Genomic DNA, 17652 nt, shown 5'->3' on the forward strand with positions numbered 1-17652 from the left:
ACTTCTCCCACCTTCCTGAGGTCCCTGCTGTCGCCCTTATAGAAGATCCACTTCTGGCGGTCGGTGCTGTAGGAGATAGAGTACTTGACCACATATTGGGGATGGAACATCTCCTTGGCTCCCTGCGTGGCCACCTGGCTGATTACAACTGGCCGTTGGAAGTCCACCTGCGCAGGGGGAAGTCCACAGGTAGTAGAATTTTTTTAAATTATCTATTTACATTTACAGTACACGGTAAATTCAAGTGAATCAGAAAAGCACGTTCAAACTTTTGACTGGTACTGTACATTAACAAAATCAATAATTAAATAATTGAACTCCCCCTTACTATATATTTATATACACACTGACAGCACATACCTGAATCCAGCTCTTGTTCTGCTCTGTACTCCATGCGTTGAATTTACCCGGATTGTTCAATCTGGCAAGATGGGGTTTCCAGTTTCCTTCAAAGATGGAAATATTGTAATTTGTGACAATTACAGCAATAATTCATTGTCAACTATTAAACTAATCACCAATTATTTTGATAATCAAATAGACGGTTTGAGCCATTTTTATGGGAAAAAAGTGAATACTCTCGGATTCTAGCTTCTCAAATGTGAATATTTAGGGAATATTCTCTCCTCTGTGACAGTAACCTGAATATCTTTGAGTTGTGGACAAAACGAGACATTTGTGGACGTTGTCTTGGGCTTTTCACAGATCAATTTGTTTTTGCCATTTCCTGACATTTTATAGACCAAACAACTATTGCATTCATTGTCAGATGAATCGACAATGAGAATAATCGTTAGCTGCAGCCCTACACGATAATTCCAAAAGTCATGGTGATTGCAGTGGTACTACAGATAGGTGCGTTGCTACTGTACCTCTAGTGTTGATCGCTGTGATCTGGTTGTCTTTCACACTGCCTGATTCCAAACCCAGTGGACGGTAGCACTCTTGGATGAAACATGATATAGTATCTCAATATAAAAGCACACCATAAGAGTATGTCTAAATGCTGCAGGGTGTTTTATAGTTGTCTGTACCATTATCTAGAACCAGAAAGAGGGTCTGCATGCCCTTCTGTTGGTTGAAACCAACTTCCGTCTCCAGCTGCCACAGGCCCGGTTTGGATGGAAACATCTCCAGAGTAGCAAAGCTCCCTGAAAGACAGTTTGTAACATAAATTACGTTGAAACACACTGTGTCTGCTACGTTTGTTGACATCCAACATAGCCGGTAGATATTCTCTGCATTAGAGGAAAATGTAACTCAGACATTAACTCAAGTACCTAAGTACAAATGTTGAGGTACTTGTACTTTACTTGAGCTTTTTTTTTCATGCCACTTTCTACTTCTATTCAATTCAATTCAATTTTATTTATAGTATCAATTCATAACAAAACTCTACTCCGCTACATTCCAAAGAGAAATATTGTACTTTTTACTAAACAGGTATGTACACTTTACTGAAAATACTTTCACTATTAGGCAAAGATGCACAGATACTTTAAATGAACAAATTTAAAAAAAAGTTTATTCAGCCTTATATAATGCAACACACACACAGACACACACAAACACACATACACACGCGCACACACACATAAAATATAATTTTATTTTACATTAAATTTCCCATCACTACGAAGGCCTAGAAGTCCAGCTGAAATGATTAGACCATTAAACACATGACAGAACAGTTTTGATTGTTTCCAGCTTCTAAAATGTGAGGATTCTTCTGCAATTTACTTTGATACTTTAAGTAAATTTTTCTGATGAAACATACATACTTTTACTTAAGTAACATACTCATATTAAATTTAAACAGAGTACTTTTACAGTGTGGTATTAGTACTTTTACTGAAGTTAACATTAGAACATTAGAATGCCTTTATTGTCATTATACACAAGTACACGGTACTTGTGCAACGAGATTAAAGCAATCCCTTTGCAGCGTTGACACAAAAAAAATATAAGAATATAACAGTATAAAATATAACAGTATAAAATATCAAAAATATAAAGTCAAAGATATAAAGTGTAGTGACTGTCTAGTGTAGTGACAAAAAAATATAAGAATATAACAGTATAAAATATCAAAAATATAAAGTCAAAGATATAAAGTGTAGTGACTGTCAAGTATACATATATAAATCAGCTTGAATAAGCATAGGTAAGTGTTAACACTCAATAAATAATATTGCACAGTGATGGAATGAAATGATTAAGTACTAATATTAAGTAAATAAATATTGCACAGTAATGGAAAGGTTAATGTATTAAATATTGCACTGTATGAAATGAAATTGCACAGATTCCAGATCTGAAGACTTCTTCCACCACTGTCTGCACTACAGTTTTGAGCTATTGTCATTTCAAATACTGTACACCTCTTGTGCTGAATTCCCTGAATTGCTCCATGAGAAAGCCTTAAGATATCCCTGTCAAGGACAATCCCTCTGAGTTGAAAGCAGTATGGCCGTTTGGTCAGTAGGGGGAGATGTTGGCTGTGCAGTTGCTTTATCACCACATGGTAATTAAAGGTGTAGAAAGTGATGTAATCCAATACATTTTTGGGGGTATTTGTTTGACAGTTAATTTCAAATATCAACAATTTTTGCGCGGGATCACTTACACTCAATGCTCTTTTAATGCACCTTTAGGAGAGTGTGCTCTGTCCGTGAAACAGTGTGGACATTCTGTGTGCCTTTGTGAAGAGTGTAAGTAGAGCTGGGAAAAATATGAATATATATTGATATTGTGATAAGAGGCTAGATATTGTCTTTGATATTTGATATTGGATATCTTAATATGACGTACAGTAAGTGTTTTTTTCTGGTTTTAAAGGCTGCATTACAGTCAAGTGATGTCATTTTCTGAACTTACCAGACTGTTGTAACTGTTCTGTTATTTGCCTTTGCCCACTTAGTCATTATCTCCACATTAATGAAGATTATTTATCACAAACATTGTTGTGTAATTATTTTGTGAAAACACCAATAGTCAACACTACAATATCGCTGCAATATTGTTATCGAGATATTTGGTAAAAAAATATAGTAATGTCTGGTTTTCTCCAAATGGCCCAGCCCTAAGTGTAAGTTATATTTTCATTGTTCATCACTTCTATGACATATCAACATGTTTATTTTATATTTTAATGGTTTGTTGTATATTTACATGTTCACTGACTTTTTCCCTGTAGTAGGCTACCGACCATATGGCGCATTAACGAAAACTGCTACATTGTACGTTTGACAAAAATGATAAGTCTGTTTTCATATGTACAGTATATTATGTATTTATATATATTTAGTTTTACAAGAGTTCCGCTAGGGATGAAGTTCCAGAGAAATTTTAATACCTCTATTCAAAACGTGAAAGCAGGAAACCAACAGAAGAAACAGACGTGGTGTTGCTCACCAGGCAGCAGCGGGTAGACGGCCTGTCTGTAGCTGGTGGTCTTCTTGTGGAGGAACGTCTGTCCGTGGAAGTGGACGCTCTGAAAGTCTTTGGGAGAACCCATGTTGATCAGGTACCAGCACACCAGCTGCTTGGTGTACATCCTCAGGCCCTTCAGGTTGTATGTAATACCATTAATGGCTTGGGAAACCACAGACAAAAAGATAGTTTTATCAGTTTTGGTCCGGTTCTTCTGTTCTGTAACTGATAAATCTTGAATGCATGGAAGAAAAGTTATTGCAATTAAGTTTTACCTACATATGTTGACACAATGATATATTACCAAAAGTGTATGAACATACTCTGTGTGTTTGAATTAGCATGTGATATAATTAAACCAGGCTTGTTGGAGATACGTAATGCATTACAGTGGAACTTGAGGTTCTCATTGGAGTTGGTATCCATAAATCTCCTTCGGCTTTTCCTCTGCATCGTCTCGTGATTCTCCTTGTAGTACCAGCTCTGCGACTCATCGAAGGTCATGAAAAGCAGTGTGAACTCCCTCATGTCAGTTGACTCCCTATTCAGGGTTCCTTCTCGACACACCAGCAAAGGCCCAATCAAGCCAGAGTGGATGTCTCTTTCCTAAGAGACAGATCGTACGCTAGGTTAAATATTGGCTTAAAAAAAATGTGAATAACTTCCACTTTGCTCTACTCAAAAATATCTGGGTTTGTAAAGAAATTACACAATCCGGGTGAAAGGTGATACATTTACTTTCATCCTAGTCTCGCTTGCTCGGATCTCTGCGGAGTAAGGTCCAGCTCCTTCACACATACAGTACGTCATTAGCTCTTACCAGTGTATCGCTGTGTGTATTTTCTCCATGGCAAATCCCTGATAATCCGTGCCAAAACCTCCCAGTCAAACAATAAATGCCAAAAACTTATTCTTTGTAAATCATTACCATCATTTTTATTTATTTTATTATATTGGCTTTTTTCAATGTATGGCACCCATAAAAAAAATGTATTATTATTATTATTCCCTGTAAGAAAAAAGCAGGCCTGCTTTGTTGCACGATCCAAATTCTCTTTAAAACTTGTCAATTTCAGCAAATAGCTGGCTAACTCAAAGTTTGTTGTTGTTTCCCGAAACAGAGTTTTGCAGGGCGAGGTGCCACATTCAGAAACTCATTCTTTACAAAGTGGCTTTAATTTGTATTTGTAAATAGCATTTATCCAATGCCTGACATACTAAACAATTGTCTACAAAGTACAAATTACTCACAGGATTAACGCCTGAATAGTAGGCCCAGGTCCGACAGTGAGACTCGTCTGGCATTGGCCCAACCATAGAATTGACTTTCCATAAATACGTAAAGGTGGTATTGGGTTGAACCTCGTTGTCATATTTATACCAGTACTTAGAGCCATCTTCATAGGACAAACCCTCTGTCTGCTTGGTATAGGAAACCCCGTTTGGATGTAAGGAGTACGGACGGTTGGCTTTGTTCCTGAACACCACCTACAAGACAAAAAGACAAGATAGATTGAAAGATCAATGTCTGTAAATATGCAAGCCAGAAGTCAGTTAGATAAGTTTAGCACAAAGACTGTAAATGTGGGGAATCAGCTAGCACCCTGCAGGAAATTCCTGTTCCTGGCCAAGAAATAGTCCGCAAAAATAAAACCCATGAAACCAAAACTTTTCTTTTTTGTCATTACACTTTGGGTTTTTGTACGAATCAATAAGATTTAACAAGTTAATTAGTGATTTTTAGAAATGCTAGTAGATAGATTTTGTTACATGATGCATGGCTAGCTAATTCCTTTGTTTTCAGTCTTGCTAAGCTAAGCTAAGCTAACTACCTCATGTATTAGCACACAGACATTTCTTATTTTATTCTAAATATGTCTAAAAGTCTTGGAAAGAAAGCAACTATCACAAAATTGCAAAATTTTCCATTAAGGCACGATTGACATAAAAACCATGTAAATGCCACAATTGAAACAATAAACATAAAAAGGATGACAGTGAAGCCTACAATTTGAAATTGAGAGATCCCAGAACAGTTATACAGATTTTGGCTTTGCTGTCGATGCTGACACTCTTACCATGATGCTTTGCCCAACCTCGGCCTTGATGACAGGTCCCAGGATGCCGAGGTGCTCATCAATCTCTCCACGGACGTCAGGTGTGCTAAAGCTGCTGTCCATGTAACCTCGGAAAACAACCTTGGTGAACTTAGTTTCTCTGCTGTTTGGTTGGGATTCGTCCTGCCTCCTGTTGCGATAACAGGAAAATATTTCATCATTGCATGTGGAAGCGGTGCACCTCCTAGGGCTGCATGATAGGCAAAACTAAAAAATAGAGGCAGTTACATGTGAAAGTGTTGTTTTCTAGTGATGTTTTCTTTCAACTAACACAAAAAAATGGAGTATCTTTCACACTATGTTCGCAGCCTCTTGGGTGTACAAGTTGATATTGACGATACAATGATTAAAATGACCTAGAGCCTTAGAACCTGCTGTGAAGTTTTCCAAAAAGTCTTCCAAACAAACTACTAACTTGCTTCTATCTCTGAGCTTACCTCTGTCCGTAGCCAGCATAGTCCCACTCAACCTCCTCTGCAGCGAGGAAATAAGTCTTGACATTCGGGCCAGATAACTTTAAGTAGTATTTGGTTGTGTCATCCAGGTTAAGATTCTTGATGTCTTCATCACCCTTGTAGGGGTCTTTGTATGTCACATACTCATATTCATCTGCCTTTACATTTTCCTCCAACCCTAGATGATCTGGGTCGTCTCCAGGAACATACAGCTCGTAGTCACTGAAATCAGGCCTGGGCACACCGATGACCACAGGCTTGTTTATGAGCTCCTCCTCATCAGAGAGAGGCTGTGATAAAAGTGGTCGTGCCCCACGCGGGGTCATACCTGGATTGAACCCCCTGGGGGAGAATGGTAATCCACTCATGGCCTGAGGCTTGTATTCCTTCCTCCTCTTTGTTTTCATGCCTTGGCCCTTCTGAGGCCTCTGTCGGAGGTTCACCTTCTTGGTCTTTTTTGGAGTTGGCGTCGTTTTAGGGTTTTCTTTCCCGAAATATTTCATCATGTAGTCAGGGATCTCCACCGATTCCATTTGGGGAGTTTCCTCATAAGTCCAGTTGTGCTCCTGCATTTTAACGTTGGTGGTTTTCATCACGTGCGTTTTGTTTTCTGTGAGGTAGATTAGCACTTCTTCAATGCTGTCTAAGGCCCCCCCAGAATTGTTTTTTCTCACCGCATCGCTCGAGAGGTACAGCTCTGTCTCATTGGATAAACGTTCTGCAGAAGCTGTGTGGTTCAACTCACCAGGAAGTGCTGTGACATTCTCCCAAATCTCTGAACTAATCTCCTTTGATAAATTGGATCTTAATGTTTTTTCTGTCATATTCTGTAAGGGTCCAGTTCCAAGCAAAACGTGTGTTACATCTTCAAGGCTGGAATTGGCTGAAATAGGTACACTTTCAGAGGAATTCATTTGAAGTCCATACTCCAGATCTACTGTGTTAACCAGGGAGTCATTGTTACTATCCACCTCAAACTCAAAGATAGTCAAGCTGCTTATCTCTGTGCTGCTGAGGCCAACCTCTACAACATCAGCCATTGGTATAGATGGCTGTGATGTGGTGATTAGGGAGTCATTATCACTGGTTGTGTTGTCTTTTGCCTCCACTTCTAAATCTAAGATGGTCAAGTTGCTTTTTTCTATAATGAGGATGTTAACTTCTTCTACATCGGCAATTGGAACAGACGGCTCAGTTGCGATGATCAGGGAGTCATTGTCACTGGTTTCTTTGTCTTTGGCCTTTACTTCTAAATCTAAAATGGTCAAGTTGCCTATCTTTGTGCTGCTGATGCTAACCTTTACAACATCAGCCATTGGAATAGATGGCTCCGCTGTGGTGATTAGGGAGTCATTATCAATGGCTGTGTTGTCTGTGGCCTCCACTTCTAAATCTAAGATAGTCAAGTTGCTTCTCTCTGTGCTGTTGATGCTAACGTCTACAACATCAGCTATTGGAATAGATGGCTCTGCTGTGGTGAGTAGGGACTCATTATTGGTGGCTTTGCTGTCTGTGGCCTCCACTTCTAAATCTAAGATAGTCAAGTTGCTTTTTTCTATGCTGAGGATGTTAACTTCTTCTACATTGGCCATAGAAATAAACGGCTTGGCTGTGGTAATTAGGAAGTCATTGTCACTGGTTGTGTTGTCTGTAGCCTCCACCTCTAACTCTGAGATGGTCAAGTTGGTTCTCTCTATGCGAATGATGTTAACCTCTTCAACATGGGCCATTGGAATAGACAACGGAGAGTTTGTGCCGTCTGCTGACACGTTAATATGATTAGCTGCTGTGTTATTATCATCTTCCTTTTTTAAACTGTGTGACAGAGAGGTGGCGTTGCTCTCTGGTGTACTGTGGAGATTGTTTGGGCTGGAATTAAATAGAGGCACAGAGTAGGAAAACACATCCCCTCTGGTGAGTCTCTCCTTAAAGTCCTCTGCCAAGACCACGCCTACGGAAGTCTGGTTATCACCAGTCAGGGTTACATGCACTTTTTCAGTGTCCGTTGAATCTCCTCTTAAAGCTACACTAAGATTGGTAGTTTCTTGTAATGCTGCAGTATGATTGGTAATCTCTGCGGATACATTTTGAACCATTGATAAAACCGTAGCATTGTGAACTGTTGTGTTTCCAGACACTGAAACATTAATGAGATTTGATACAGAAGCACTGCTATCTGTAGTTATGCTGTCATTCTTTAGTAATTTATTTGGGCTATAAAACAGGGTTGTGTTCTCTGTTTTATATACTAATGAATTGTCAAAAGCTGATGGCGCACTACTGTTCTGCATATGGGTATTCTCGCTCATGCTTTGGTTCAGCAAATTAACCGCTGTAAGGTTCAGTTCATCCACCCCTCCCAAATTTGAAATCAATGTCTCATTTAGTGCATTTGGCTTTGGAATAGAGATCTCACTTTTGTTCTTCGTCTCCTTGGAATTAAGGGTGATATTTGTATCTCTGTCGGGCACATCAACAGCATCATAGTCGAGGAAAGAGAGGTCCAGCTGCTCCACACTTGAGGCCCTTGACTGGTTCTTTAGAGACCTAAGGCCTAATTCATCTGCAAACAAGTCTGTGTAAATGTCTGGCTCATTCGTCGTTGGTGTTACTTTCACAGGTTTGGGCTTCTCCTGGTCCTTCTTTATTTCATCCTTGCTCAGAGGGTTCCATGCATTAAAGTCCATTGATTCGTCACTGTACTCATACAGGTTGTCACGAAAGCACTCAACATCCTGAAACTTTACGCGCATTGCTTTGGTTGTCTCATGGGAATTTAGGCTAGCCATGAGCCAGACACCTGGTTCAAGAAAGACACAAAAAACCTCCATGTAAAACTGATGCAACTGTCACTTTGCAAAAGCAAAACTTTAAGATGACGCATTAAAGCTACAGTGTGCAACTATTCTATAATGAATAATTAATAATTAATAATTGATAATTAAATTAATAAATAATTAAAGGTGCAGTAGGTAAGCCTTATGAAAACAAACTTCTGTCATATTTGCTGAAACCAACCCTATGTTCGAGCAGAACTACATGAAGCAGGTAATTTAAAAAAAGTGGAGGGGCTTAGTGGCTGTTTTGGGCTTTAGTGGAAAGGGGGGAGGAACTGAGAAGTTGTCAATGTTAAAATTTTAAAATCCTGGATCTTCCAAATCCTACCTACAAGACCTTTAAGCCATTGCCAAATGAGTTGAAACAAAGGTCATTAAGCTTGTCAACTCCACAAAACTAAATCTATATTCTTCAGTATGGCAATGTTAACAAATTGGTGTAATCTGACAACATTAGTGTGCATCAGCTTGAGTGATGCATTTAAGCCACCGCTGAGAAAGGACAACAGCAGCGTTTAGTGTTGGAAATGAGGAGGAAATTAATATTACAAGATAATTACCTCCTTTGAAGAGTCCAATCATGTTTTTTTTTTAATACTCTGTGTCCTTGATTTGACGGGATAAACGAGACTAGCAACTGTGTGGAGGAGGGGTGGGGCTGGTGCGCGGTCACCCAAGGCTTGTTAGTCTATATTGACAACATTTCATTTTTGGGATTGTTAAGATGCCGCCAGAAATGCCGCCTAATGTTCCCCATTTTGGCCGGATGTCCGTCACCTTCCAGTTTCTGTGTTGTCATTCTAACCTGATCTAATATTTCTGAGGACTATGGTTACCTGGTCCTCAGCTCTCTGCAGGGTAAATCCAGAAAGCTTGCTAGACTATCTGACCAATCTGAGTTTTTTATTGCACGACTAAAACAACCTTTGAACGTACACCTTTCACCAAAACAAGTTCCTTCCGTTTTCTGTCTGGCGCATAGCGATACAAGACTGTTGTCATTGGTTTAAAGAAATGCCAATAACCCACTTTATCTGATGTTATGGAGGTTATTGTACCATGTTCTCCTGCTGTGCTGCTCTTGAATGACACTTCCTCACTAAAGATGACATGTTTGGAAAAAACGTATGCTCCTAACAGGCCTCACTGCGGCCAAGAAATTGTTAGCTCTACGCTGGAAACCTCCACATGCAATTACTAAGCCTCATTGGATTAACACGTATATAGACGTAATTGAGATGGAGCTATCAGTGGCAAGAATGCACGGAGCCGGACCCGATACTATCTAAGCGTGGAATTCAATGGTTGATAAGGTTAAGAATGTGCTGTAACTTAATATCTGTATGTACATTGTTTGTTTTGAGGTATGTTTATGGCCGGTAAAATCTGTTAGAGATCCAGGGTATGAGGGATTGGGGGGGGGGGGGGGTCGCAATGTTTTTTTTTTTTTTTTGTTGTTGTTGTTGTTGTTGTTCGTTGTATTTTCTTGTCAAATGTGTATTTAGTTTGTTTTTTGATGGTGATTTGCCGACAGTGCAGTCGGATGGATATATGACTGAATTGATGATTGGAAAATAATAAAAAGAGAAAAAATTGTTCACAAAAAAAAGAAATGCCAATAACCCAGAGCATGTTTTTCTCCCATCCCAGAATGCTGTGTAGACTAGCCAGACCTTCCTCCATAGCACTGTGGACTCTGGCAATGCAAGATTAGCGTCATGTGGTTGTGGATGTGGATGTGGATATTGCGTTGTTGGCAGTAGTCAAAACTCCTCATGGGGGTGCCAAAACTAAGCAACATACTGTCGCATTAACTATCAACTATTTAACTATTAACTCTCTGCTGTAACAATATTTTCCTAAAGTAAAAGTATCCCTACAAATGAAATATTTGGATACATAATCTGACATAAAAGAAGGCATTGTAAGCCCTGACTGACCAACGTTGTCCATGTTCATAGTGATGGTCTCTCCAGTCATAGGGTAGAGGCTGAGGAAGTCCTCTGTCCGCCCATTCACCTCAAATGTATGGCCGTAGAAAGTTGCTGTCTGGATGTAGTCCTGTGCTCCAATGCTGGACACGTGCCATGTTGCAATCTCGCCATTGCAGAAGCCCAAGAGTGGGCCGCTCTCAAACACATAACCGTTAATTGCTGTGAGGACATACACATGAATATTAGTTGTTGGACCGGCAGTTCAAGACATTGCAGTCATATGTATAACCAAATAATGAAGTGAATAAAGTATATCTTATTAGGATGAGCTTTTATTAACTTCAATGCAATTGTGGTAAAAACTTACAGTGCATGACATTGGACTTATAAAAGTCCGGGTCTGCCTTGTTGACTTTGGATCGATCACAATATTGGCGAATGTTTTCATCCAGGTACCAGCTCTTGTTCTCATCAAATACAGCCAACATAGCATGCTGCTCCTTGTCTGCTTTTAGCTGTAGAAACAAACCAAAATATAAAATTCTCCAACTGACATACAAATCTCTCCATGGACTTGCACCTCAGTACCTAACGGATCTGCTCCACCCATACACTCAGTCACGGTCCCTGCGGTCCTCTGACAAGGACCTGCTTGCTGTCCCTGATTCCAGGCTCCGGACATTTGGTGACAGAGCCTTCTGTGTCAGTGCACCATCGCTCTGAAACAAGCTTCCTCTTAACATTTGCTCTGCCTCCTCTATTATAACCTTTAAAACCCAGCTTAAAACATACCTCTTCACTGAGGCTTATGGAATTTAATCTCTCCTGGCCTCACACCTTTCACCTCTTAACCCCCCCCCCCCCCCCCCCCCCCCCCCCCCCCGTTTGTTAAGCGTCCTTGGGTTTGTGAAAGGTGCTATATAAGTCAAAGTTATTATTATTATTATTATTACAAATTAAAACTCTGACTTTTAATCTAGCTTAAATAAAAGGATTCTCTGTCTGTCTGTCTTTTGATTTTCTCTACAGCCGTTTATTTGATTGACAGTGCATCTGGTGGGTGTATTTCTGAGTGTTAAATGTGTAATACAGAATCAATGTATGTTTGGACCAACTGATCGACAAACAGATTAACATTAATCGACACATACTAATGAATGTACGTAGAATCCTCTTACCTGCACCCCCCTGATATTGAGGGACCGACTCTTGCAGATAAGGATTTGCCCTATCAGCCCTGAGGCGATGTCGCGCGGTGTGTCCACTGCACTGTGGTACAGTCGTGTCAGACATCGAGAGTCTCCTTCGAGAGGCTGGTCCTCGTCAACCACTCTCCATATGTAGGTGTGTGTCTCACCTGGTTGAACACCATGAGACTGGTTGCCTGGCAAACACATTGGGAAATACCTCATCAATTTAATTGCAATTCTTTTATTTAATAAAACCAGAATGGATACCAATACCCAAGTGTTAGTGTGAGGAGATATTTAGTACCTCCTGCTGGGTAGTTTACTCCCTCATCTGACTTCTCTATTGTGAGCCCATGTGGATAGATGCTGTAGGGCCTAGAGGCCATGTTCTTAAAAACAATCTTTAAAAAGGGACAGGAGGATGTGAGAAGACATGCCATCTGTCGACAGTGATAAATGCTGGATGATTATGCTGGATGACCTGAAGGTCAGAATGAAAGCATTAGAAACACATGATTCTTGAATTGACTCTGTGGTCATAGTCATTGTTTAAAAATACCACTACCACAATACCACAAGGAGGTTTCTGGGTATTATTCTATGCTTCTTATGCAGGACCTGGGGGATGGAGCCTGCACAGCCCTCCAGAAGACATGGGAAACGGATTTGAGTATTACACTGGATGATGAGGAGTGGGGAACAATTTGTAGGAATTTTAAAACATTGTCACACAATGTGAAGGTGCGCCTCAAGATTCAAGTTAAAGATTATGCATTGATTCTGTTGGACTCCCTCTGGATTGTTTAGACTTGGTTTGAAAGACGCACAAAATTGTTGGAAATGTAAGACAGAGGACGGCCAATTACTTCATGTCTTATGGTCCTGTAATAAGGTCCAGATACTTTGGACCGGGATGAAAGATAACCTTTGTCAGATTGCAGGGAGCCAGGTTCCATTTAGCCCAAGATTATTTGTTCTGTTAGATGAGCCAATCCTGAATGGGATGGATAAGCACATAAGAAGCTGGGTCCAGACTTGTTCAATGATAGCCAGACAGATTATTTTAATGGGAACAAAGAATGAAGGGGTGAATCCAGGAGTGGGCTTGTGAGATGGCTAGAGTGGCAGCGTTTGAGAAAATGTCATATAAATGTTTTTTCAGACTGGATGTCTATAGAACCTAAGCTTTCTGGAGGGCTCATGTGAAGCTTCATGCTGGGGGAGAAAACTTGTACGATGGGCTTATGGTGTCTGTCCACAGGTTTAAACCAAACCTTAAGACAACTCTTTTAGCTTAGCATTAACAGTGCAGCTCTTTTTTGTCTTATTCTCGTATAATGTTTATCCGGTGTTCTGTAATGATATGTGTTATGTGAATTATCATTTTGCAGACAAAGTGCTATAAACTCAGATTAATTTAAACATGATCTCACCTTGATGACATCTCGGATTTGCGCTTTGATCACTGGGCCCAAGATCCCAAGCTCATTTTTCCTTTGCTTGGACTCTAACCTTTCAGTGAATGACTCATTATTAAACAGCGTGTACACTGCCTTCTTGTACTTCCCACCTATGCGTTTTGGTGACTGTCTCAGGTACTGCAACGTGAAGTCCCTACACAAAGGATGAAAGGATTTATTTAATTTATGAGACACTGATATATAACTTCCGTTAAATAACAAGACCATTTAAAACACTGCATTCAAGTTGTGTGGTAACAGTGTTATTTTTTAAGAGATTCTCTAAATGAATGCAGCAGAGGGAAAAACGTAAAATAACTCCTAATATGTTTAACCTCTTAGTGAAGCAAATGTTAAAGGCCCCATGACATGGTGCTTTTTGGATGCTTTTATATAGACCTTAGTGGTCCTCTAATACTGGATCTGAAGTCTCTTTCCTAAAATTCAGCCTTGGTGCAAAATTACCGCCAATAGAGCCAATCCCACAATGAGCTTTCCTAAGTATGTGCCATTTCTGTGTCTGTAGCCTTTGAGAAGGAGAGACAGGGAGTGTGGCCTTGACCAACTGCCACTTTGCTCGTTTGAAAGACATGATGTTTCTCTCTCTCTCTCATGGGTGGGCCAAATTCTCTGCGCGGAGAGAAAGGGGAAGAAACCTTGCCCCTTATGACCTCATAAGGAGCAAGATTCCAGATCGGCCCATCGGAGCTTTTTTTCCCTCAAAGGCAGAGCAGGATACCCAGGGCTTGGTTTACACCCATCTCCATTTCTAGCCAATGGGGGACCATAGGCAGGCTTGGGAACGCATAATAATGTTAAAATTTTTTAGTTTTTAAGTTTGCACTTGCACCTTTAATAATGCTATGAAATTTTTTTAAATGGGTCTGTAAAAGCGGCTTACTCATCGATGTGTTCGGGCATATTGGGTGCATAGTCCCAGATGATTTCTTCTGCAGCTATGTAGTACGTCCACTCCCTGCTGTGGCGTTTTTGCTCAATGGTCATCCTTCGCTGGGGGGCTTGGAAGTTGTCACACTTTATCACATCCACGAAACCATGCATGCCAGCTGTAATAGCAGAAAGATACATTTACCTATATTTCCCGGATGATGGGTCTATTTATCTCATAACTAGGGCTGGGTGTTGTTAAAAAAATTCCTATACAGTTACCAATACATTGACTTTGATTCTTAACAATACCTTTTTCAATACCAATTTTATAAAACAAAAAGAAATAACTTTACGGCACAAATCTTTTAATTCATTTTCCGGCTCCTACTAGGTGAGCCCCATCTCTGTGTAACGTAGCGCTTTTCCTGCATGTCTCTACGACGTGTAGCGCCAGACAACCAATCACAGACATTATTAGATCTTAGTAGAAGCATGCTGGTATGATTGTGTATGTTCTGTTTCCTGTTTTATGTTGATAGTCTTGTTTTTCTGTCTTACTTCCTGCCTTTAGTTTTCCTGCCGTTGTGATTGTCTGATGTTTATTAACTGTTCCCAGCCCTTGTGTCACCTGTTGTTATCTCATTTCCTCTTTTATTTAGTGTCTGTGTTCCCCTTGTCTGTTGTCAGATCATTGTTCTGTTTATGGTGTTCATGTTGTGTTTTGTCTACCCAGTCGGTCTTTGTGTTCCTGATATTCATTTTTTTTTTATTCTGCCTGTTCCTGTGTTTGGATTTTGCCTGCTGTTACAAGACACCTTTTGTTGTTTGGATTTTGTTATTATTTTATTAAATACTCAAATTCAGCATTCTCGTCTGTTTGTGTCTCTGCATTTGGGTCCACAATTCCCTGCATCGCATGACACATGCTGCATGCTGATTGGCTCACTGACACCGATTAGGTTTACTCCTTAGGTACACTGTAAATAATGGCTGTGAAATCTACAGTTATTTACTTTAGATTTCACAGTAACACTACTGTATACGATTTTTACAGTAGAACGTTGTAAAGTTTACATTACAACCTTGTCAACATGACAAAATCGCAGTAGTCTAAGTATTAGTTAAAATCACAGTAGTCAAATCACTAGCCACAATAGTACTGTAAATAGTAAATTACTTTTTTATCTTATGTTTTGTTTAATTGTTTTGTATTTTACAATGAATACATAAAATACTGTAAATGGAAGTGCGATACCTTTACTGTAAAAAGAATTCACAGTAATATCCTGACCAATTGTTGCCAGTAAGTTACTGTCAATTTTATGTTAAATTTTGTTACTGTGTATTGAAATTGGGTATTGAATGACAAGGCATTTGTCGCTACTCGTTACTTTAGAGGCAATTTATTCTGGGACTAAAAGTATTGAATTCGATACCCAGCCCTGGTTATGAGTGCGGAACCACATACCTTCCATGTGCTTGATGGTGTGTGAGGAGAGTAGCCAGCGGCCCGTGTGCAGAGCCACCATGCTGGCGGTGGCCGAGGAGCCGCTGATCAGGCCCACTGATGACACTTTGTGGCCGGTCTGCTGCAGCACCTGCCCGTTCATATGCACCGAGAACACCTCGGGCTTTGAGCTCATACCCACCAGATGCAGGCTCACAGAGGCGTAGGCACACATACTGACATCTGGACACAATGGAGAAAAACTTGTGTGCGTGTTTTAGGTTTTACAGTATCTTTGAATTGTTTTGCCGGACATTTGGTGAACACCTCTGCTCTGACTGTACACTACATACTGTACACCACAACATGTAGCTCTGTACATCTGTGCATGTGAGCAGCGATGGAAGAAGTGTTCAGATCATTTAATTTGAGTAGAAGTAGCCACAACAGTAAACTACTGTAATACATCAGTAAAGATTTCTTGTTCCAAAGGAAAAATTAGGAAGTATTACTCGCTGTTAACAGAGTTTCTCTACTGATCAGAACTCAGTCTGACGTGTCTTGATGTTTTAACAAAATGACTGGGCAGACTAACCAGGTAGCGATCCCATTGTGTATCCATTGATGGTGTATTTCACATGGTTAGCATGGCCTTTTGGTTTGTACTTGCTCTCATTCTCATCAAAAACCCCAAAGAGGAACACATACTCATGGTAGACGCCGACCTGCTTCCCCGACTCATCCAGACTGCCTAGGAGAAACAGAGGGAGAATCCACTTAATGACCAGGTCATTGCAGATTCAGAGATTCAGATTCAGATTCAGATTGTTTATTGTCATGTAAGAATATTAAAAACACCAAGGCACAAAATTTCTTACTGACTTTCTTAATGACTTAGCAGCGTACACAGTAGTCTATATCGACGACATTCATTTCAGTGATTGCTCAGGTGCTGCCAAAAATTCCCCCACATGTGCCTCATTTTAGGCCGGATGTCTGTTTCCCTCCCACTTTCTTTGTTGTAATTTTAAACTCTGCAAACTGGACTAATGAGGACTATGGTTACCTGGTCCTCAGATCTCTGCAGGGTAAATCCAGACAGCTAGCTAACTATCTGTCCACTGGGACTATGGTTACCTGGTCCTCAGATCTCTGCAGGGTAAATCCACAGCTAGCTAGACTATCTGTCCAATCTGGCTATGGTTACCTGGTCCTCAATCTCTGCAGGGTAATCCAGACAGCTACTAGACTATCTGTCCAATCTGAGGACTATGGTTACCTGGTCCTCAGATCTCTGCAGGGCAACTCCAGACAGCTAGCTAGACTATCTGTCCAATCAGAGTTTTCTGTCGTACGACTAAAACTACTTTTTTTTAACAGGCACATGTTCCATCAAAACAAGTTCCTTCCCGAGGCTATTTTGCAGAGGAACCGTGGCTCCATAGCGCCACCCAAGACTGACAATTGTGATTGGTTTAAAGCTGAGTTATTCAACACTGGGTCCTCAGAGTTAATGCAGGGGACACCAAATTATTAATTTAAAATTTAAAATATCTTAACATGAATCCAACATATTATTAGCAAATATAAATCAGCCTATTTGTGAAAAAAAACCTCCAGTGATGATAGTCTTACTGGCAAAGGTGGGTAGTAACGAGTTACATTTACTCCGCTACATATACTTGAGTAAGTTTTTGAAAAAATTATACTTTTAGGAGTAGTTTTAAATCCCTATACTTTTTACTTTTACTTGAGTAGATTTGTGAAGAAGAACCTGTTCTTTTGCTCCGTTACATTAGGAAAAAATGAGCTTGTTATGTTTCTTTTTACCTCTTTGGCGTGTGCCTCATTTTAATGTTTTATTTTGACAGAGAGAGATACTTTTGCTA

General features: G+C 40.0%; 1 protein-coding gene across 7 annotated transcripts in view; it reads right to left on the minus strand.

Moving 5' to 3' along the window:
* f5 (coagulation factor V) overlaps positions 1 to 17652 on the minus strand; it is a 60356-nt gene that overhangs the window by 33380 nt on the left and 9324 nt on the right. For 4 of the 7 annotated variants that reach the window (XM_032515226.1, XM_032515224.1, XM_032515227.1 and 1 more), the window contains exons 5-21: positions 16359 to 16514; positions 15785 to 16006; positions 14327 to 14492; positions 13399 to 13579; positions 12270 to 12366; positions 11954 to 12159; positions 11143 to 11290; positions 10782 to 10994; positions 5987 to 8804; positions 5511 to 5679; positions 4684 to 4920; positions 3822 to 4038; positions 3415 to 3594; positions 1035 to 1151; positions 873 to 944; positions 361 to 446; positions 12 to 167 (exon numbers count right to left, since the gene is read on the minus strand). In XM_032515226.1, the coding sequence (XP_032371117.1) occupies positions 12 to 167; positions 361 to 446; positions 873 to 944; positions 1035 to 1151; positions 3415 to 3594; positions 3822 to 4038; positions 4684 to 4920; positions 5511 to 5679; positions 5987 to 8804; positions 10782 to 10994; positions 11143 to 11290; positions 11954 to 12159; positions 12270 to 12366; positions 13399 to 13579; positions 14327 to 14492; positions 15785 to 16006; positions 16359 to 16514 (5441 nt within the window). The remainder of the gene's footprint in view (positions 1 to 11; positions 168 to 360; positions 447 to 872; positions 945 to 1034; positions 1152 to 3414; positions 3595 to 3821; positions 4039 to 4683; positions 4921 to 5510; positions 5680 to 5986; positions 8805 to 10781; positions 10995 to 11142; positions 11291 to 11953; positions 12160 to 12269; positions 12367 to 13398; positions 13580 to 14326; positions 14493 to 15784; positions 16007 to 16358; positions 16515 to 17652) is intronic. The other 3 variants (XM_032515228.1, XM_032515231.1, XM_032515230.1) reach the window with 3 other exon arrangements.

The sequence above is a fragment of the Etheostoma spectabile genome, chromosome 5, assembly GCF_008692095.1.
Source record: "Etheostoma spectabile isolate EspeVRDwgs_2016 chromosome 5, UIUC_Espe_1.0, whole genome shotgun sequence".
In the NCBI taxonomy this organism is placed as follows: Eukaryota; Metazoa; Chordata; class Actinopteri; order Perciformes; family Percidae; genus Etheostoma; species Etheostoma spectabile.